Source organism: Borostomias antarcticus (genome assembly GCF_949987555.1).
Source record: "Borostomias antarcticus genome assembly, chromosome: 10".
In the NCBI taxonomy this organism is placed as follows: domain Eukaryota; kingdom Metazoa; phylum Chordata; class Actinopteri; order Stomiiformes; family Stomiidae; genus Borostomias; species Borostomias antarcticus.
In genome coordinates this window covers 7788929-7811922 of record NC_140243.1, presented here as the reverse complement: position 1 = coordinate 7811922, position 22994 = coordinate 7788929, and the positions used below count along the sequence as shown (strand labels likewise).

Sequence of the window (22994 nt, the reverse complement as noted above, 5' to 3'; positions counted from 1 at the left end):
AGTCTTAGTGAGGACTCGTGCTGCAGCATTCTATATCATTTGTAGTGTAGACACAGCTTTCTTTAGTAGACCAGACAGTAGAGTATTGCAGTAGTCCATCTGAAGAACAGGTATGGCTTATGTTATCACATATTTCCACTTTTGTAACAACATAATAATTGGAATGATGCTACACTATTGTTGTCAGGCTGAATGATGACTTACAGTACAGTACAGGAATGAGGAACTTTGTTATTGTATCCTACTCGTTGAAAACGTGATCTTTAAGGTCAGTTTAAAAGCACTATTCTTACGTAATCTGTTTACCCTGCGCCTCCTATCTGTAACCCCTGACCTCTCTCAGCAGACAGTGGACATTGACCGTGGAAGAGGAGGCTCCATCTTACAGGGGCATGTCCACGATGGTGGTCACCCCTCCAGCGGCCGCTGCCCGCGTGGCCGTCCAGAAGCCCTCCCACGTGGTGCGACCCGGTTCATTCACGTGGACGTGACAGTCCACGATGCCTGGCATCACCAGACTCTCACCCACATCCAACACCTGCCAGTATATTCAAGACAGATCAATAATGACATGCCATAGATAGAGTAACACATGAGTTGATACATCGTTTATTGGTTGATTTATTGATATATTTCTTGCTTTTTGTTTAGGAAGGTTATTACCTAGTCATCAATGAGGAGTTGTGACAGTGGCTACACAAAATGAAATATATTTATGTTACTAGATGGAAAGATGACTATACTTTAGCACCAGCAGGGGGAGTATGTTGTACATCATGGGACAGACAGAGGCCTACCTCACAGGCAGATTCCACAGCATGACTAGGCTCTGGGATGATGTTGTGGATCTTTCCCTCCTTGATCAGGATGAGGGCAGGAAGGATGTCGTTGTCGACCAGCACCCTCTTACTCCTCACTGCACTGACCGTCGACCCAGGCTCCATTGCGGTGTGCAGTGTACTAATCAGAGTACAACACAGACTCTTTAAACCGGCATCAAGGGCTCAGATGGTCAGTGGTCCAGTGCAACGTGCGAGTTGTGGCTCCTCCCCTTGACAAAGTTCCTCTGAAACAAGTTTATTGACCTTTTCTCTCAACAAACAGTCACTCGGTCACTACATGCCAGGAGCTGCAAAGCTTGCCAGAAAAGAAGGCCTTATCAAGAAAACTGATACATTAGCAGTGGATTAAGTCTTGTAAATTCTTTATTATACATCATTGTCTGTCATGTTTGTTTATGTGTAGATTTTGTAAATCCTACGAGGAAGGTTTTGTCTGGGCTCAGGTGTTGTGACAGGGGCACTCAGTTGGTGTGCATCTCTTTAAGAAAACACGTCAGACACCCGACTAGCAGCAACAACTAAGTCTACCCATAAATTATTCAGGGCACTGTACCATTAAACTGAGACATGGAGGAGAGGAGATAAGAGAAGAGAAGAGAAGAGGGGAGGAGTGGGGAGGAGAGGAAAGGAGAGGAGAGGAGAGGAAAAGAAAGGAGAGGCAAGGAGCGGAAAGGAGAGGAGGGGAGGGGAGAGGAGAGGAGAGGAGAGGAGAGGAGGGGAGGGGAGGTGAGGGGAGAGGAGAGGAGAGGAGAGGAGAGGAGAGGAGAGGAGGGGAGAGGAGAGGAGAGGAAAGGAAAGGAAAGGAAAGGAAAGGAAAGGAAAGGAAAGGAAAGGAGAGGAGGGGAGGGGAGGGGAGGGGAGGGGAGGGGAGGGGAGGGGAGAGGAGAGGAAAGGAAAGGAAAGGAAAGGAAAGGAAAGGAAAGGAAAGGAAAGGAAAGGAAAGGAAAGGAAAGGAAAGGAAAGGAAAGGAAAGGAAAGGAAAGGAAAGGAAAGGAAAGGAAAGGAAAGGAGAGGAGGGAAGAGGAGAGGAGAGGAGAGGAGAGGAGAGGAGAGGAGAGGAGAGGAGAGGAGAGGAGAGGAGAGGAGAGGAGAGGAGAGGAGAAGGGAAGGAGAGCTGATCAGACTAACACTATGGCTTTCCTTGACCACAAGATAAAGATAGACATTCTATTATTGCTGTGTATGTGTGTAGTATGTGTGTAGTAGGCCTATGTGTGTAGTGGAAGACACCAGTGACCTATCCAGAGACATACTGTATATGTCGACTTTTGAAAGGTGCTCAAAACACAACCAGCCTTCCACAGATAATCATTGTTCCCCAAGGGGGGGACTTTAGATCAACTCCTGTACGTTAGTGCATGCGAGCATCCGGCACACATGTACCAGAGCCCACCAGCTGGGGACGCTCACCACAGTTTATTTTTCCCCTTGCCAAGTACATTTGCTCTGTACATAGAAAACTATGCTTGGTGTCTCAGTAAAAGTATAGTCTATTCTACTCAGGTAGTATGTGTCCAACTGTGACAAAGGTAGGCATGCTGTTATATGGGGTCTGAGGCAGGGGCGTATCTAGGATTCAAAAACATTAGGGGCTAAGGGCGTTCAGAGCGAAATTTAATTTTTTTAACATTGTTAATTTAAATGCATCAATTTGGCACACTTTGAGAGCAAAATCAAGAAGCCATGGCAATTTAATAATCAGACCACATTTGGTTATGAAAGGGGATGGCAAAGAAGTAATCATACACAAATCATGGTAAACAAGACGGGACTTTAATAAATAAAAATCAATATTTAATAGCATCCAGTGTCGTGCCCAGTCTTTTTAATGAGAATACAGGTAACACCCTGACAAGCAACTCAATATGCCACATTTCCATCTACTGTACAAAATACTATTTAATGCAACATACTGCGGGACATGAGCCCTAAAAAATGTCAGTTCTGAAAAAGAAAAATCTGGGGGGAAAATGTGCCAGTGGAAGCTGAAAAAGAGCTAGCTGACCATCATCTAATAGAGATCCCTCAGAGATGGCAATCGTGCAGTCTGAACGAGGCTTCCCCTCTGACACTAACAGCTGCCACACACCAGGGCAGAGGGCCTGGACATCTCACTGGTCTAATATATCTCCCACCCTCTAGGGCTTATGATGTCCAGGCCCTCTGGCCCTTAGAGTCTAAGCACAGCGCAAAACACAACGGCGTTCGAGTTTTATTTTTAATGACAAGTCAAAACTTTTGATAACCAGTGGTGTCTGGTGGGTCCTAGAACCGGGAAAGACAGGACCAATGAAACGACCAATTTTTTGGGGGTGCGCTTTCAAAGCATGTCCTGATGGGAGGTTTCACAGCACCAGAAGGGCGCTGAGCAGTGGCATTTTTATATGTAAAAAACTTACAGGAAAACTACAGTAGCCTAGGCTAGATAGATAGATAAATACTTTATTAATCCCCTTGGGGAAATTCGGGTGTCTCACCACTCTATCACAGGCGCGCCCCCCCCCCTCAACAAAGGCCAATAATTTGACAGCGAGCGAATAAGCGGGCAATATTTAGGCCGAATCAAGCAAGCTTTTAAGTAGGCTACACACTAAATAAACTACAGTTTGGCCAAATGGCCAAACACCACGAAGAGGAATGACAGAACGATAAAATACACCCCCTTATGGCACAGCACTCAATAGCCTACTCCCCTAATCAGTGTTTAGGCTACTAGGCCTATAGGCTACTAGGCTTATTAGCCCACCGCTCCAGGAAGCAAAGTTCACACTCTCGAGTGCTGATTAAATCTAGGCAAAGCAAAACGCACAGCCATAACAACTGGCAATTAATCACAAAAGACCTACCTTATATCATAACCCAAACTCGTTTAATCCACTTCATTTTGGAATCAACTTTTAACAGGAGGGGGCGGGGCTGTAGTTCTAACATAGGCTACGACCGACACGTGAGAGTTTACTCGAGAGTACTCGATTTTGGAGTGGAATTTGATTTGCGTATTGCGTCCATTTCTTTATTAAAATATGTACTTTTTGCTGGGAACTGGGAGTCAAAAAATGTCCGGGGCTAGATGAAAAACATTCGGGTCTCGAGCCCCGGAAGCCCACGGCTCCCGGCGCCAATGGTCTGAGGTATTTGTCGTAGAATGCAGATCTATGCTCTGTACTTCTGTGATCACTGACTGGCTATGCATCTTAGAGGCGTATGCTTCAAGCGCAATGAGGATCTCTTAATAGTACGGGTGTTCTGAAGCCCAACTGCATAGCTTCTTGATCATCTGGAGATCCACAATCATTAGCTGAGAATTTGCTTTTCAAATTTCATTCAACAACTGTAGCTACATGCTGATGACATCGGAATCAGAATCAGAATCCGTTTATTGCCATGACGTTTTTCAACGTACTAAGAATTTGCTTTCAGTCATGGTGCATAACATTGAGACAACATTGGACAGGGTGCAGGGACGAGACAGGACAGTGTAAAGGGCGGCTGTAGCTCAGTTGGTAGAGCGGGGCGTTCAATGATTGAAGGGTCAGTGGTTCGAATCCCAGCTCCGACTGTCCACATGTCGATGTATCCTTGAGCAAGACACCTAACCCCAAATTGCTCCCGATGAGCAGGCTAGCACCTTGCATGGCAGCTACCGCCATTGGTATGGGTGAATGAGAGGCCATTGTAAAGCGCATTGAGTGCCGCTAAGGTGGAAAAGCGCTAAATAAGTGCAGTCCATTTACCATTTAAAGACAGGACAGTGCAAAGAGCAAGTACAAAATGCTAGTGCAAAAAAGAAAGCTAAGAAAAAGATCAATATACAAAAAGTAGTGCAGTCAGTGTATATGCAGAGTGTAATGTGTAAGTGAGTGAGTGTGTGTGTGTGTATGTGTATATGTGTGTGCAGCGTGATATGTGAGTGCGGTGCGTCTTATACAGTACATTCCGGTCATGTCCAAGTGTGTGTATGTGTATGTGTGTGTGTGTGTGGCGTGATACAGTATGTGAGTGTGGTGCAGTGCGTCCTACACAATACATTCAGGTCATGTCCAAGTGTCTGGCATCAGTTTCTCTCAACGGTAGTGGAGTCTGTGGTGCGGCAGTGGGGGGAGTGGGGGAGTGGGGGGGTCAGAGGGGGACACAAGCCTTGTTGAAGAGGCTGGAGGCCGTGGGGAAGAAGCTGGCGTGCAGACGTGGTCCTGATGGACCGCAGCCTCCTGCCTGAGGGGAGTGGCACCAAGAGATTATGGCCGGGGTGGGAGGGGTCGACCTCAATCTTCCTGACCCGTTTCAGGGTCCTGGAGCTGTGCAGGAGCAGGAGGGAGGGCAGGTTGAGGGTCCTGAAGCTGTGCAGGACCAGGAGGGAGGGCAGGTTGGACCAGGAGGGAGGGCAGGTTGGACCAGGAGGGAGGGCAGGCTGGACCAGGAGGGAGGGCAGGCTGGACCAGGAGGGAGGGCAGGTTGGACCAGGAGGGAGGGCAGGCTGAACCAGGAGGGAGGGCAGGCTGGACCAGGAGGGAGGGCAGGTTGGACCAGGAGGGAGGGCAGGCTGGACCAGGAGGGAGGGCAGGTTGCAGCCGATCACCTTCTCCGCGGATCGGATGATAACATGCGTCATGGGTGGGGGACGACAGGTTTCACTACTTGTTTCACATCTGTTGCGATTCAATCTGCCTGTGTTCTTGAACGTTACTATCTGCCTGTGTTCTTGAACGTTACTATCTGGCTGGTGTCTGTGTGGACATGAGGGGCTGTGGCAGTACATACCCCCTCCATATAGAAACGCTGTGGGATTAAAGAAAGTAATTGCATCAGACAGTGGGAGGAGACTGAGTGACTCAGAGAGAGAGAGAGAGAGAGGGGGGGGGGGGGGAGCGAGAGAGAGAGAGCAAGAGATGGAGGGAGAGCAAAAGAGAGAGAGAGAGAGAGAGAGAGAGAGAGAGAGAGAGAGAGAGAGAGAGAGAGAGAGGGAAAAGACAGCAACAGTACTAGCATGCTTAGATATAGGCTATGCAGAGGTAGGTCACAAAACACCACAATTGCATTGTGTTTCCTGAGGGCTGTAACCTGAGCCCCAGCATGCCTATCAGTAGCATGGTAGCTTCCAGAGAGGCCAGATAGACAGTCCCCATCCACTTCCATTGTGAGTAAACTTCATTAACAATAGACTGCAGACAGACCAAGGACCAATATGCACAAACAACATATCATTCAACATTTACTAGTGGTTGGTGTGAGATATGTGTTAGTGATGTGTTCAAACCACTGGCTAGGCCTGTACAGTATTCCAAAAAAACAAAATTGAACCAATTCTTGCGAGGGATACATTATTTTGTGATCTCAAAGAGAAATAGTTAACTAAGCTTACATGTTGAATTTCTGAAATAACATATCCAATTATTATTAATATTTCTGATTTATTTGCCATGGTTAATAATTTCCTCTTCAGAAATGACCTTAGTAGTCCAACCCCAGGTACAGCTAAGCCACAGCTGACTCAACAAGGCCAAGCTAAGTATTCATGTCAGGCTGCAATACCCCCCCCATTGAGAGTGTATTACATGGGATGACTTGCAATGGGATTTGCAGAAAAAGAGCAGAGGCCGATACTGTATGTGGGTATATAACTTATATTTAAATTTTTCTATTATTTTAAACAATAATTTATGTAGGTATATAACTGGGTATAGAATCCCCTGGACCCCCCCCCCCCCCAAGATCATAACCAAACCTCATGAATCACTGTCATAATATTATGCAGTTATACTTTCACGGTATCATTTTACTGCTTCATCAGATGTCCAGTCTGAAAGGATGGTTTACTTCCTGATGAAGCGCAGAGAGGAGAAAGCATAAGCCTTTTGGCAAAGTGTTTTACACCTCTTATCTCGGTATGTGTTCTGAACACTGTCAGCATGGGCCAGTAGCATCCCTACTGTCTGACCCTGAACCACTCAAAACCTCGAGGGGACTCACAGTTCCCATAGTACACAGAGCATGGCACACAACAGGTCTGTTGATCCCTCAGCATGATATCTCAGGCTTGGCGTACACAGGTGTAATTCATCACATATATGTTTATTTTCTCACTATTGTCCTTTCAACTAACTACTATCAAATTGTATCCTCCTCTTTCTCTCGTGGTGTGTACCATGGTTGGACAACACAGAATTCTTATTTTTAAAACACAAGCCTGAGAGAGGTTTTGTGTGTGCGCTTTTCCCCCCTGTGTACACTAAGCTCTTGCTCTCTCTTTATTTCTCTCTCTCGTTCTCTCTCACTGCCTCACTCTCAACCCCCCCTCCTCCTCCTCCTCCTCCTCCTTCTCTCTCTCTCCCTCCCGCCTGCTGCATTGATGCTGCTACCTCCCTCAGTGATGATGTCACTGGCTCAGTCAGGCTCAGCATCCTTCCCCGTGGGCAGACAACAGAGCCATTTTGGCTTCTAGGTTGTGGAACGCGCAGGCTCCGTTAGACATCCAAAAATCCATCCACAACCGGGCTGAGCAGGGTGTCTACCGCACTGCCCATCGGTGTTATTCCCACCCTGGGTCTTCCTGCCTGGAGGGGGAACGGAGGCTGCCAGCTGGGCAGGGACGGTGACAGTAACAGCCGGTGTTGGTGAAGGCTGTGGAAACGAGACAAGAAACCCGGGAGCTGGCAGACAGAAGAGCACAGCAAACAAGCCTCTAAACAGAGACGAGGCAGTATATACACAGTGGTAGGACCTTGTCTTTTTTTTCCAATTGTTCTGGTGATAATGCAGTTTTAACGAGCCAGCATATATTTGTTCGGTGTTAGATCTCCTGGGAACGGATTATGATGGGGTGCGGCTATTGAGCCTGTCAACATGTCAGACGATGTCTAAGGCGTAGAAAACAGGACGCTTCAAATGTCTCTATCAGCTTAATTCTTTAGAACCTTTTGATCAAATTGAACTTTTGGTTTGACTATTTGCTAGTGTCATTTTAATAAGGTTTAGGTTAGATGAATGTGCTCTGTCATTGGGTGGGCAGGCAGGGAAAGGCATCTGACAGCTAGCTAAGGATATAGCTGATTTATCCAAGGTAGTAGCCTATCAATAGCAAGCGATATCTTACATATGCAGATTTTAATTGGAAAAGGAATCTGTGTAAAATGCAATAGCTGTTTGTGAGATTATTAATTTATAGAGTGTTCTAGGCTATAGTTTTTCCCATATGTATAAAGTGAGATGAATATAAGCCTAGCATTCAGGTAGGCCATCAAATTTATGATCTTTCCAAGACCCAGCACCACTAAAATGGTAGGCTATATTTCCTGCCCATCATGAGCTCGGCCAACCACTTCCTGAACCTTTAGGCCAAATGGTAGCCTACCATTAGGCCATTAGCCTATAGTGAGCAGCTAAAAACCATTGACTCGGCTCTGGATCAGAACAATGGATGCCAAGACGATCTAACTAATGTACGTCGGCTTTGTTGGAGACCAGTAAGGTTTCTACCCCATTACCTTCGGTCCAGTAGACTACTTAGCCCACTAGTGGGCTTCTCACCTGAGGCAGTGGGTGAAGTTCTGATTGAGGAGGGAGACTCATCTCATTCACTGATGAATTCTGGATCATTGATAGGCTATTGGAACACCTCGAAACTGTAAAGGACTCACAGATATATTCCCAAGCAGCTTGCCTTTCTCTGGAGAGCCATATTGATGACTGCATCTGAGAAGGAGGCAGCCTACACCCCAGTGTGACTGTGCATTTTTAGATGCAAGTTACGGATAAAGGATGTGAAGTCATCATTATGATTCCATTGTGAAATCATTTTGTGATGGCGGAAGCTCATTGGTTTTCTTTGCCATTTCTCCAATTACTTTTCAACGTATTTGGGGAATAAGCACACAGCAAACATATTTTTTTTCCATTGGATATGACTAACATTTAAAAGAATAATCTGTTGGTGACAATCTGACATTTAGATCAATTGAGGCTGGCCAAAAAAGGGAGGGGTAGGCTACTAAAGAAATAAGAGTTGATCTTCAGTCTGGACATATTATGCCTTTTTGTGTTGCTTCCTGCTCAAATGATAGCTAATTGACTCCCATTAAGAAATGACTGCTTTGACCAAGTCCATTGATGACTCACTGTCCCCGCTTCATCAGAATCATGCAGTGACGATGCTGTCCGCTGTTCGGAAAACGCATGAATCTAAATGTCAGGATTATCAGCCTGTCGCCACCTGTCTTACTCCTTGGACATAACCCACTCGTACTGTTCAGCTTCCGGTTTCCCTCAGCGTTGAGCTCGGGTCTTGTGGCTGGTGTGTCTCTGTGCTAGTGGGGGCCGGTGTAATCCTAGGAAGCGGGCAGACATTTAGCTGTGGCCTGCAATTCCTTTGTTGCTGCCAGGCTAGTTATCCAGCTCTCCCTTCACTGGAGCTGACCATGCATGGTCTTTTCATGCTACTATTGTAGCCATTAGCCAGAGCCAGAAATACCCACACCCACCCTATAGCCGTCCATTTTCCCCCACAAATCTGTCTTTGTTCTCAGACAGATTACCGCCCAGGGTCTATGACAACGTGATAGATTTGAGAAGCCTTGGTTTATTCTCTGTTGAATAGGTTACTATAATGATAAAGACTTGGGGAGTCAGCTGCTATCTGTTCCTTAACCTAAAGTAATCTAATTTACTGTATGAGTCTTTCCCTTGAGTAACGGCTTCCTGAATCAATACACATCCCTCAGCTTATCTAAATGAAAAATAACACGGACATGTCCTGATCGCTCAGCACCCAAGGTGAACTTGAAATCTCATTGTGCTTTGTTGGGGTATTTCAGTTCATGTAGCAGGTGTAGCTATGAAATCCCTACTCAGATCAGTAGCTCTTGAACATATCAATGGTAAATGTTCCTTCTCTCCTGCAGGTATTGATATCCAATCGGACAGGCCCTGTGGCCGGCCATTTCTGAGGGCAGTCCAGGGTGCTAGAAAGACTGCACCATGGCAGGGGCCTCTGTGAAGGTGGCGGTGCGCGTCCGCCCCTTCAACTCCCGAGAGATGTCCAAAGACAGCAAGTGCATCATTCAGATGACCGGCAACACCACCAGTGAGTATTGTAACCTACTGTATCCAACAATCTCCCCTACTGTAATCTCACAATCTCTTCTATTGTAATCTCACTGTCTCATCTCACCGTCTCCTCTACTGAAATCGCACCATCTCTTCTTCTGTAACCTCACCATCTCCCCATCACTTGAACACTATCTCCATCAAGAGACAGTTGTAGTCTGGCTTTGTTTGAAAACACAAAATTATGTGTTTTTGTTTTTCTGAGATTCGCTTGTTTTCAATAAAAGTCTCTGATTTGGCAGCCATTTTGTTCTGTTGTTATGACTCAACAGCATTTAGCCCCTGGATTGGGCAGTATTAGCAAATCTGACCTGGCATTCATTTAGGGTTACTCATTTAGCTACTGTGGCTGCATTAGATCATTTAAGTTTGACAAGGAGGATACATTAGTCTGATCTATATTGGTTTCTGTTTAAATAGACAGACTAGGTTGATTTATCTCTGCTTCCTCATAGTTGATTTTTAGTTATCTATACAATTCCTATTGCAGCTGCAGTATACTTCTGCTTTGTCTTATCCACAATTGCTATATGAATTATCCTGCAACTTGACATAGAAGGCTATTGCTGTGAGGAGACTGGAGAGAGATTTGATATCTAGTCTGCTTTTCAAGGTAAAGGCATTGGTCAATAATGAATGAGGAGTCCTAAAATATTTACAGTTTGGCCTAATTTAGCCACCAACCCTTCCCCTTCCTCATGTCATGGGTGGCTGGAGATAACAACTTGCTGGCCTTCTTCAGACAGGCATTGTTGACAGTGTTTAAACCCCTCCTGTCCCCAACTAATTCTAAGCTAGGTTCCAGGTCTAGGTTTTTAGACTTATAGCATGCCATACTAGCATAAGCAAAGATGTCTCTTGCAATAATCCTCCTGTAACATTTACCGTTGAAAAAACATTAGCGCGATCCATCAGCTCCTGCAATTCATTTTTAATGAATCTCCTTAAAGCCAATAGACAATAATCAGTAGCCCCAGGAGTCAAAGATACAGTACACTCCTGTAAATGAATTTCCTCTTCTGAGTCATCCATCCGCTGCCAGCCTTGCCCACTTCCTAGTGTGGTGCCACTGCCCTGCGTATGTCCCCGTCCTCGTCCCTTTTAGTCACCAGCGGAGGCAGCAGGGATGGCCTGAGAGGTGCCAGAGAACATGGCCACCTGCTGTCCTGCATTGATGTCACTGTGGACGAGGGCTGGCCCCTTGGGAATGTACTGGCAGCGTGGCTACAGTGACGTTACCTTTGGAATGTCCTTGGGAAAGGCTTCCTGATTGAATAAAGCCTCACCGAATGCGTATCTTGTAGTTTGCAATCTGTAAGGGACACAAAGACAACCATGTGGTGCTGAGGTTACAGTTTTAGCTCCCAGTGCAAAATTGAATCATAAGATGAGAAGAAATGTGGAGAAAATGTGCCTTTGTTGCTAATTACTTGAAGGAAAGCAAGACTGAATATGTTGTATTCACAGAACAGGCTCACATATTTAGGTTAGAATTGTGTTTTTAATGCTGTTGAACACCTGAGTGGCTTCCATTCCAGACATACGGCGGTATTATACTGGTAGTTCAGTAGCTTGGCTGGGCTGTGTAGTCAGAGTTCACCGGCTGCTGCAGCACAGAGTTCAGCTCAGGCCAGCTGAGGACCAAGCGGCGCATGTAATCAATTTTGAATGTGAGATTACCTGCGAGATCATGGGCTGGGGCATTCCTGAGCCATCGAAAAGACAACATCTACCTGCTATGGGTTCAGCTACACACTAAAGATCTGTTTTAATCATCTTTGCCCGCAGTGAAAAAATACTCAATCATCAATAATTGTGAATTAGTATCTCTACCATTATTTCTTTACCATTGAATCAGCAGTGTTATAGAAGCGCCACAGACCGACGTCCGCGGGATCAGAACAGTGTTGGTGTCTGATGCCGGCCTCAGTCTGCTCACTGACACAAAGACTCTCTCTCTCTCTCTCTCTCTCTCTCTCTCTCTCTCTCTCTCTCTCTCTCTCTGTCTCTGGGGCAGCGGTGCTTTTCAGCATATTGTTCTCTTTGCCATAGAGAGTCATTGGCCCTGGCTTGGAGATGTGGAGCTCTGTGAAGGGAGGCAGGGTGATGTCATGTCCAGGCCCTGTGGTAGCGATGTCTGTGGGGGGAGTGGGGGGGGGTCTGGGCTGGAGGGGTGTTAATGGCCTCTTGTATGGGGAAGTCTGGACAAGGGGAAGGAAGGGGGGGGGGGCTTTTGTGCACCTTACTCTCCCCTTTATTGTCCCTTTCGGCTCAATAGCCTTGGTTCCCACAGAGCAGGGGAATGGCAGGCACTTCATTGAGAGACGGGCCTTGCAGGAGAGATCTACCCTCCACGCCAAGCTTGATTAGGGTGCAGGAGATGGGCTTGGAGGATTCATCGTGGGCCACTCTTTAGGTGCAAATCACTTGAAAGTCGCAGAGTGTAAAAGAGTTGTTTTGTCTAATGATGAAGCACTTTGTGATTTGGATTAATGGGCTACATCTAGGGATGTAACGATAAAGCATTATGGAACGAGAAGCAGTTGGATGTCACAGATATCGCCACGGCTAGCGGGAGTGGCGTTACACCCAGGCCCCCAGGATTCGAAATCTAACGTGAAGCCCTATAGGACTGCGCCATCTTTGAGAAAAACGCGTCATTGGTACTTTTTTATTTTACCTTTTACATTATTTTCAGCGTCACACACTGAACTACTGTACAGTGAGACTGTAGCAGAAGCCTCAGATGCACTATTGTTGATTGGTTGGGCTACACAGCTGGGTGAGAGAGAAATTTACATTGACGTGGCATAAACGGAGATGGAAAGATGATGGTGTGTGTGTGTGTGTGTGTGTGTGTGTGTGTGTGTGTGTGAGGGTGTGAGTGTGTGAGGGTGTGTGCGTGTGTGTGCGTATGCGTGTGAGTGTGTGTGTGTGTGTGCGTGTGCGTGAGTGTGTGTGTGTGTGTGTGTGTGTGTGTGTGCAGAATATACACTGCCAGGAAGGTAACAAAAAGCACCTGCTGTCTGAACTGAAATGAGACTAGGGCTTTTTTTAATACCCGGTCTAATTAACTTTGCCCTGTGATTCCCAGACCTGGCCTCATCCATAAACTCAACACCTGGCAGTTAACGAGACATTTAACTGGGGGGCTAGAAGCACAGTGACCTTTTGTTTAGGGGACTAAGTGTGTTGGGGATTAGAGACGTGCGCCCGCTGTAGTGTTCTGCACGGTCTCTGGGAGAGCAGAAAGGCACGCACACGTAAGCAACGACCACTCAGGAAGCATAATCCTGAACCAGAGGTCTGCATGTGATAAAAAAACAACCCTGTGCACCCCATCATCTTCAGTGACAACTGCTGCTGATGTGAGGGCTGTGCCTGTAACAGGCTAGCTCGCCATATTTACGCGGGGTCTTTTATATGAATCAACGTTCCATCAAAGAAGAGAAGGAGGAGGTCAGAGACACTAATGGGTTGATGCGGGAGGAGATAATCCCGTATGCCCCCCACAGACTGCGCTGTGATTGGGCTAGCCTAGAGTGTGTTGTTTACTTTGTGATCATTTTGTCAGCCAGAATCTGAGCGGGGCTTGCGAGACCAGCGGCCATTACTGATGAAATATTCAGGTGAGGTCACAGGTAGTCTCCTCCTGCATATCAGCTGCTCTGCTCTGGCCCATGCAGCCGCCCAGCCCATCCCAGTTTCCACTGCAAGGGCAACACGAGACCTTCTGGGTACCTAGCAACTGATGGCTCTTTAATTGAGGCAACGTCTACACGCACGCACGCATGTGCGCGCACACATGACCCTACGCATTCCTGCTCTGCAACAACAGTTCTGTATCTTCCCAAGATACTCAACTATCAGGGCAGGCATGTCGTTTTTACACTGTATTTTACTTGATTTCTTATCTTTGTCTTTATTGTTTTATCTTCCATCTTATTTCTCTTCCTTTTGTTTATTTTATGTCTATTTTTATGTGCAGCACATTCTCTGTTGTAAAGCACTTTGAGCTGCATTTATTAGTATGAAAGGTGCTATACAAATAAAGGTTTACAATAATAATAATAATAATAATAATAATAATAATAATGATAATAATAGGCACTATTATTATTATTATTAATAATAATCATGATTATTATTATTAGGTGGGCTAGCTTGTAAAAGCTAGCCCAACTTGTGATATTCCCACTATTTCTTTCTTTATTATACAGTTTTTTGGCCCTTTACTACTTCTTCATACTTTTTGCTAGAAACTTCATTCAAACCTTAAAATGTTCATCGTCTTTAGCTGTTTCCAGATGTATTCAGATTTTTTATATTTTTTTATAGTTATTTAGTAATTTAACTTTTATCGTAATTTTTGTGCCGTTGAAACTGATGGTGGAATGTTCAGTATCATTATGTTTTTAGAGTGGTGGCCGCTGTTGCTTTAAAAATATTCACACATTTTGTAAACTGCTGGCATTCCTACAGTTTTGAAAGCTCACACACAGGGTGCGTTAAGTAGCTGAGCGACCAGTCAGCACCCAGTGATCAGAATTCACTTAACGGATTGCTCAGTTATGCTCAAACTGAGCTGCTCAGAGCACAAGTGAGCAGTTTTGAACTAGATCGGTTTGAGCCAAACCACGTCATAATCATCATCATCATCTGAGCAAAAAAAAAACAAGGGGCGTGTTTTGGCTTGGGAATCGTTGGGACGCTCCTTGCTAATCACACATGATTGACAACAGGGCTGCGTTCAAATTCAGCTCAATCAATCAATCAATCAATCAAAGCTTTATTTGTATAGCGCTAACAGAGGCGAACGTTCGTCGCAAACATGTTTTCTCCAAACTGTCACATTTGAAGGGCTTTTAATGAACGTTCCAAATAGTTCACATAAACGCAACAATGTTCCAAAATACCGTTAGGCTACAAGCCTGGGTCCATTGTGATCCTCGTTCCGTTACTGGCGAACTACCTCTCCAGACTGTTAGCTTCTGTTAGCAAACGTGTGCGGCGAACACAATGCTAACGGAAAATAGTTTGATAACGTTCGCTTTGTTCGCTGAATTTGAACGCACCCCAGGTGAAAAGTTCTCGTCTCCTAGCAACTCAGCGCTCGGTTAGGGCAGACCGTTAAGTGGTTTTAAAAACCGCTCAGCGCTCAAAGTGAGCATTCTAAGAGTGAGCGCTCAGCTACTTAACGCACCCACATATTATACATCAAAACATTCACACAACTATGCTGATTCATACAATGTAAGTATCTAAGCTGTGTGACTTATATTTTTCACGGTATGACGATTTGTTCGGCAACTGCGCTCCCCATTGAAACGTATGGTGCCGCACTCTTACTTTTGAGCTGCTAATTTTGCATTTTTACTGTTTTTCTAATTTGTTGCCATGCCTACAGTTTTAACAGCTCATACACATATTATACATCAAAATGTTCACACAACTGTGCTGATTCGTACAATGTAAGTATCTAAGCTGTGTGACTTACCTTTTATACGGACATATTATACATAGGAATGTTCTGCAAGTTCTCAGGATTCCTATGGTGTCTGTAACATTTATAGTTTTCACGATAGGCTGTCTGAAGCGGACCATGTCTAGGATCAGAGTGTCAGTTGGGATTAGAGTGGTGGCAGCTGTTACTTTTTTGAATTTGTGTACATGTGCAGCCTCTAAAGGTACAGGCACCCTTTTATAACTAATGTTGTAGCACAGAATTCAGCCAAAGTGGAATAGAGACACATGATCTTCACTGGTGGGGGCCGGTGGGTAGCCCGGAGAGGAGTACACCGTCCCTGACTGGCTATGACCAAAAGGGGCAGAGCCTCGCCACCACGCCAGTATTCACGCCACAGAACCCACTTTTCAGCCCCTGAGTGGGCTAGAGACACACGGTCTTCACTGGTGGATACATGGAAATTGCCCGGAGGTCACTGTACTGTCCCCGACTAGCTGTGACCCAAGGGGGCGGAGCCTAACCAGCACGCCACTATCCACACCACAGGCCCCAAATTCAGCCCCTGAGTGGGCTAGAGATACACGGTCTTCACCGGTGGAGTCAGGTAGGTGGCCCGGAGAGGGCTACACTGTCCCCGACTGGCTCTGACAGAGTCTCACCACCACGCCACTATCCATGCCACGGGCCCCACAACTCAGCCCCTGAGTGGGCTCGAGACACATGGTCTTCATCGGTGTGGGCGGATAGGTGGCCTGGAGAGGAGTACACTGTCCCCGACCAGCTCTGACCTGAGGGGGCGGAGTCTCGCCACCACGCCACTATCCACGCCACGGACCCCACAATTCAGCCCCTGAGTGGGCTAGACATGCACGGTCTTTGCCGGTGGGTGCATGGAGATTGCCCGGTCCGTAGTAGTTCTAGCAGTAGCTGTTAGATACAGCTGCAGCAGCTAGCCCACCTCACATTTTCTCCAGGAAATGTACTTTCTAGTTATTATTTTTATTACTTCAGTAAAGCCCATAATTCCCCCACTAGTTTTTTTTAATGTGCAGTACAGGCCTATAGGCAACATGACCGGTAGGACCCTGATGAAGTAGACAGTTATGTAGAGAGAGCTTAGGAAAGACGTCAGGATATGCCTGGTGATGATGCTGTAACTCCCCAGGGATGTTACTACACTTACTGGAGCATCATGCTGAGCACAATACCTACGAGGCCTGGAAGGGGGGGGTTACTGGGAGGGAAGAGGGAAGGAAGGGGGGTGGAGGGCTTTCAGACAAGCACAATAACCATGGCGACTCAGCACTGTAGTGGACTAGTATCCATAGCAGTAGGCCTAAGTAATTGGCTTTTACCTAGCAGCCATTTTAGATTTACATGTAGCCGCGCATCTGTATATAATAAGGACTCCTTCTTAGAATGTGATTTGCCGTAATAACACTGTGATAAAATGCATCGCAGTGAGGGTTGAGTAGAAGAAGGAACTAGGAAATATACATAAATATGTTGGCCTACCATACTTAATGCGGATTGAGTGAATTGATGTCTGCTCTGACACAGCTCAAGGTGTGGAGGTGATGGTAAGATAATGGTACCAGCAGGACGGTTGACAGCGCTGGTCCCCCAGCTTGTTATCCAGTCCCTGGTGGCTGGAGGAAGAGTGGCTGGTCCCACGGGTGGCTGGTGGTCTCCATGATGAAATGTCTCCTAACTGTTACACATGCACGTACCTGTGTGTGTGTGTTACAGAGAGAGAGAGAGAGAGAGCGAGAGAGAGAGAGCGAGAGAGAGAGAGGGGTCTCATGTATTTGTCATGGCCTGGAATAGGCCTGCTGAAACCCTAAACCCCAAGCAGCCACCCTGGCCTACATTCACCCATCTTAGAGATGCCATATCAGAGAGAACGGGAAACGCCTCAGCATCTCCTCACTTAGAGGCCCGCTTAGCCTCGAGCATTTCTATCGACCGCTTCTCCACACAAAGAGACAAAATGGTGTCTGGGGCTCAGGCAGAGTAGGTTTTTATTTCAGTCAGACCTGTTTTAAGATTGTTTAAAAAATGTTTTAAAAAAATGTTACAATCTTGTGACTTGTCTATCTACTGGTGGGCGTTCATTCATTAAAACCATGTTATGATGATATTGAGGTTATGATGATATTGAGCTGAACTTGTGGGTATGGTCGGGGCTCTACGGCCTGGTACAGCTGTCTGTCTGTGGGCTGAGTTCTGACAGGAACTGGAGCCCGGCACAGGAAGTGCTGCTCATTGGTTAAGAGTCCCCTGGGGAAACCAGAGTCACCTCTGCCTGGCACACAGATCTCATTTCACAGGATTGATCCATCCGAGATTTCTCCTCTGACTCAACCCCCATCCCCCCTCTTCCTTTTAGTGCATGTGGTCAAAAAATAAAATGGCTCTCAGAGAGAAAATGAGAGAAAATAATATGTAATCATTTTAGCCTCCTGTCCAGTGTGCACAGTAGCTGGGCGGATGCTTTGTGTGTGTTTGCAGAATTTGTGTGTTCAGGCTGATTAGGTCATTGTTTATTGGGGAGGGACTGGTACTGTACTGTATCTGGAACGCTGCTCGCTATTTCTGAAGCGTTGGCGTCTGTGCTGCCACCTGTTCTGTGTAGGAGGGGCTGTGACTCAAGGAGCCGAAGTCACCTACTGTGTGACGTCACACAAGATGAGATTGAATGTAAAGGAAATGATGACTGGTAACGAGAAAGAGAGAGAGAGAGAGAGAGTAATGAGTCAGATGTTTCTCTCTCGATCAATTAAAGAGAGTAGATTGTGTGAGCTTGCGGTAATGACACATCTTAGATGACGTCAAAAGGCAATCCATTAATTCACAGCTTCAGTGATTAAAGAGGGCATAGCTTCCTGATAGATTTCTACTTACGATTAATGCTTTATTCCTGGAACCGGGCCTTGGCTTATAGCTGTTGTGAAGAGAGTGACACAGCAGCAAATACAATGTTCCAAGTTGAGAAATATACCTTCAGTCAGTCTGTCAGTCATGTTATTTTTTATCTCTTGATCCACACTAACTGAGTGGAGGTGATTGATCTTGTCTGCTCCTGGAGCTGACAGATACAGAGCCCTGGACAGCCCCTCTGAGAACAGCAGGACAATCACCTCAGGATGCCCTTCACCTCTCACCCCTGTCCTCACCAATCAACCTAACGCTCTGTATCTCTCCTCTCTTTACATCAGTCCTCATTTACCCTGAGTGGTATGTGTGTGTGCGTGTGTGTGTATGTGTGTGTGTGTGTGTGTGTGTGTGTGCGCACGTGCGTGTGTGTGCTAGTGCCACTACCTCACCTTACCCTCATTTAAAGACAAAACATACAACACAGATTGAATAATGGGGGTCCTATATCCTATATGAATGTCAGACAAGAAACTATATAAAGCTCTGTTGCTCCCCAGGCCTATCTACTGAATAAGACATCATGCACATTCTTAATGTACAGGAAATGCATCTGGAACTGCTTATGCAACTGTTCAGGGATGGCAATTAGCAAGACACTAATGACTGATCTTGATCACTACATACAGTAACTGGATAACCATAAAGACACTTCAATACTGTCCCTCTCTCTCTATGTGACATTGGGTTTGCTTCTTCGTTCTTGTAGGTGCGTACCTAACGCTGGCTCTCTGTTAGAGGATCTTTCATCCATCTCCCTGATGAATCCAATCACTGCCTGGTCCAATACTCAGTCCTACACGTTGACATTGTCCATTCATTCTGCTCCTGTCCAGACTCCAGCACTAGAAGCTAGTTGGCCAGCCTTTATCTGTCTGTCTGTCTATCTGTCTGTCTGTCTGTCTGTCTGTCTGTCTGTCTGTCTGAAACGGGCTGAGTGCATAAAGGAGTCCTAGGTGATTCGGCGGCCTCTCTCCCGGCGCTGCCCCGGTCACGCCGGCCCGCCTCAGATCCGGTTTCACTCGGGCGGTCCTCAGCCTCTACCCTGACCCCTGTACGACCTCCTTTCTTTCAGCCATCCTCAACCCCAAGCAGCCCAAAGAGAACAAGAGTTTCAACTTTGATTACTCCTACTGGTCACACACCACGGTAAGCACCTGACGACTACAGTGCTACTGCTGCAGATGCTGCTGCTATTAGCCCACCTGGGTGGAGCTCAGCCAACCAACATTTAGATGTGTGAAGTAGATTGTTTATATGTGGTTTACTATCACAAAATTGTACATCGGACATGTTAGTGGGTACTCATCTCAACTAAAAGTGAATGATAATTTTTAAAAGGTTTTGCCTCGGTTTGCCTCACGTAGCATCTATCTCTCTGTCTCCACAGCCAGAGGACATCAACTATGCCTCCCAGATGCAGGTGTACAAGGACATCGGAGAAGAGATGCTGCTGCATGCCTTCGAGGGATACAATGTCTGCATCTTCGCCTACGGCCAGACAGGCGCTGGCAAGTCCTACACCATGATGGGGAGGCAGGAGAAGGACCAGGAAGGCATCATCCCGCTGGTACGCAGTGTTCCCTCTGCTCTCCACGCCTGACGTGACCATGTGTGCGTCGGGGAGCCGCGGTCGGAGCTAACTGTATCGTCTCACACAGTGGGGTCAGATTGGAGTGTGTCGTGGGGGTGTTCCATGCTTAGAACGTTGCTTTATTTGGAACAGTGGGTTTGACCTAGAATGCTTATGTTGTTTTGAAGAAAAAATGACTGATAAGTTGAAAATACGCTGAGGTAAATATCCTTTCTTTCTTCCTTGCCTTACCAGCTGTGTGAAGACCTCTTCACCAAGATCCACAGCACTAATAATGACAACAACATGTCCTACTCTGTAGAGGTGAGCATGACGGGCTTCTCTGATTGGCCCTTTGGACTGCATGGTGGCATACCTGTCTGTCTCTCTGTCTGTCTGTCTGCCTGTCTGTCTGTCTGTCTGTCTGTCTGTCTGTCTCCCTGAATACATTCCAACCCCGTTTGAATGGCTCTTCCTCCCCCTTAGGTGAGCTACATGGAGATCTACTGTGAGCGCGTGCGTGACCTGCTGAACCCCAAGAACAAGGGGAACCTGCGCGTGCGCGAGCACCCCCTGATGGGGCCCTACGTGGAGGACCTGTCCAAGCTGGCCGTCACCTCCTACAACGACATACAGGACCTGATGGACTCTGGCAACAAGGCCAGGTGATGCCTCTAGCCCTGCACCATTCTCTAGAGCCAGAGCAGGAAGTGTAAGAAGGCTCAGTGAGAGAAACAGCATCATGCATGTGTGGCCATGAACGAACAAATGAATGAATGGAATAATTGAGGATACATTTGTTTGTACTCATCAGGGGAATAAATTGCACGGGGAAACTCGACATGGAAGACCTTAATAGGTGGTATAAACACTGAGCACAAGATGAGTAGAAGGCAACACGCCACCATACTTGCTTTGTCTCTCTTGCAGTCCAGAGAATCAATTCCCCTGAAGATCCAATTCCAAAGATAAAAGTCAATTCCCGCACACACATATCACCTCTGCATTGATTTATTAAAAAGAGTCAACGTTTTGGTCGCAAGGGTCTTTCAAATAGACACTAAGCACAACCATGAATCAAAAAAGTGTTACTGGTGTAGGTGAAACTACTGTAGGACACATGCTATAGAAAGGATAGAATTCTACTGTTACACGCTTTCTAAAACAGCATGTAATGGAGAGATTTGTCTGTATGGAATCAAGTATTCGTGTGTCTGACAGTGAGAGCTCTCGGGCCTCACCAGACCGGCTCAGACAGCTCAGTCCATTCACACTCTCATGGAGGTGTGAGCGTTGTCAGATTTGTTCCGGTGTATTCCCAGGGCCTGTGAATGGGACATATTGAATGAAGGCTCTCTCCTCACTCCAGCACTACTTCCTCCCTCTCTCTCTTCCTGTGTGCTCTCTGAGGCACAGACACTTCTGCTCACTGCATTCTGTCTCATTAGCTGCAAACTAACTGTCTTCCCGCTGTAGTGCATTTAGACGGCTGATTTCTGTTGTTTTTTCCGCTTGAGCATTTCATTTAATCCTCTCTGTTGTCTTTCTTCTTGTGATTCATTCAAGCCCTTAATGGAGCTTCACTGTTACGTTTTATTGGTGTTTGGTGTACTGGTGTTGTTAAGACGATTGTAGATTCACCTCGAATGAATCATGAAATGTGATGATTTCACTGTTGTAGTAATGCATCGTGGGTTCTGTCGGGGCTGTTGACTAACACGTGTGGAACTCCGCTCTCTTGTGCAGGACGGTGGCGGCAACCAACATGAACGAGACCAGCAGTCGCTCACACGCCGTCTTCAACATCATCTTCACCCAGAAGCGCCATGACGCAGAGACGGACAACACCTCAGAGAAAGTAAGGGGCGCCGTCACGGTCTGTGTCGTCCCACGTCCCCTGATCAATAAATTACAATAATCTCTTCTTTAATGGCTTGAATATTATAGTTATGAAGTTCAGTTCCCTCGAGAGCACAACGACGTTTGAGTAGCAGTCTGTTGTTGTCGTGAGAATGAGTGACTGAGGGTGAGGGTGTGGTCAGCTCGTGCATTTCGGCCAACCCTATTGACCTTTCTGTCACAGGTCAGCAAAGTCAGCCTGGTGGATTTGGCTGGGAGCGAGAGGGCCGACTCCACGGGAGCCAAGGGAACCAGGCTGAAGGTAAGGCTCCTGTTGCCTCCTGTCTGTAGCTGGTTCTAGTGACTGGGACTCTACATGGTTGGTGTCTCTATGTCCGTGGCTGCAGCCTACCACATCTGATAACACGATTCATTGACTTTTATTAAAAAATGTCTTCAGCTGCCTCTTTTAATGTTGGCAGGAAGGAGCCAACATCAACAAATCTCTGACCACACTAGGGAAGGTCATCTCTGCTTTGGCCGAAGTGGTATGGACAACTCTATTTTTAGTGTTTTATAATATTTAGCTAACACTACTTCCTAGTCATTTTGTATGAGGGTACATTAAAGTGTCTGTTTTGTGCACCCTTAGCAGGATTCTGGATCAAACAAGGTAATATATTGTCATAATCAGACACACACGCCAGAGGGATTCTTTATAATGCTATAGTTATAATGCAGACAGACGGCTGTTCTGACGCCATGTTGTTTGTGTCTGACCCACCAGAACAAGAAGAAGAAGAAGGTGGAGACCCACATCCCTTTCAGAGACTCTGTGCTGACCTGGCTTCTCAGAGAGAACCTGGGTATGAACCGTGCTCAGCATCCACTCAGACCAGCTACTGTATGTACTGTACAACCGACTAGTGTCCCGTTCAGGAGGTCTACTGTACTTTTACATACATCAAGTGCATCACGTCAGGCAAGGCTTAGTTACTGATTGCTTGAGATGGCCCCCGTTTAGTCTTGGTGTTAGTGACATGTGAGATACCTGTATTGAACCCCTCTCCTCTCCTGTCCAGGAGGGAACTCTCGGACGGCCATGATCGCTGCCCTCAGCCCAGCAGACATCAACTATGACGAGACCCTCAGCACACTCAGGTAAGACACTGACAGAGACACCCACACACACACTGCTCTGTCTCTCTCTCTCTCTCCCTCTCTCTCTCTTTCATTCTCT

The 22994-nt window shown here is 46.5% G+C and overlaps 2 protein-coding genes across 3 annotated transcripts in view; one reads left to right on the top strand and one right to left on the bottom strand.

The window, feature by feature from the left end:
- The window catches only part of LOC311314655 (allantoinase, mitochondrial), a 5810-nt gene extending 4560 nt beyond the window's left edge, over positions 1–1250 (bottom strand). Inside the window, exons 1-3 of one of the 2 annotated variants that reach the window (XM_084445089.1) lie at positions 798–900; positions 664–693; positions 387–538 (exon numbers count right to left, since the gene is read on the bottom strand). In XM_084445089.1, coding sequence (XP_084301215.1) covers positions 387–511 — 125 coding nt within the window. In that variant the 5' untranslated portion in view covers positions 512–538; positions 664–693; positions 798–900. Of the gene's footprint in view, positions 1–386; positions 539–663; positions 694–797 lie in introns of both variants that reach the window. The other variant, XM_084445088.1, reaches the window with a different exon arrangement.
- Positions 1251–9812: 8562 nt separating this feature from the next.
- kif1aa (kinesin family member 1Aa) overlaps positions 9813–22994 on the top strand; it is a gene marked incomplete at both ends in the record, with an annotated part of 42999 nt that continues 29817 nt past the window's right edge. Inside the window, 11 exons of the mRNA XM_084444746.1 lie at positions 9813–9918; positions 19418–19491; positions 19733–19912; positions 20171–20239; positions 20402–20580; positions 21662–21773; positions 21999–22076; positions 22237–22302; positions 22410–22427; positions 22542–22620; positions 22837–22915. Coding sequence (XP_084300872.1) covers positions 9813–9918; positions 19418–19491; positions 19733–19912; positions 20171–20239; positions 20402–20580; positions 21662–21773; positions 21999–22076; positions 22237–22302; positions 22410–22427; positions 22542–22620; positions 22837–22915 — 1040 coding nt within the window. The remainder of the gene's footprint in view (positions 9919–19417; positions 19492–19732; positions 19913–20170; positions 20240–20401; positions 20581–21661; positions 21774–21998; positions 22077–22236; positions 22303–22409; positions 22428–22541; positions 22621–22836; positions 22916–22994) is intronic.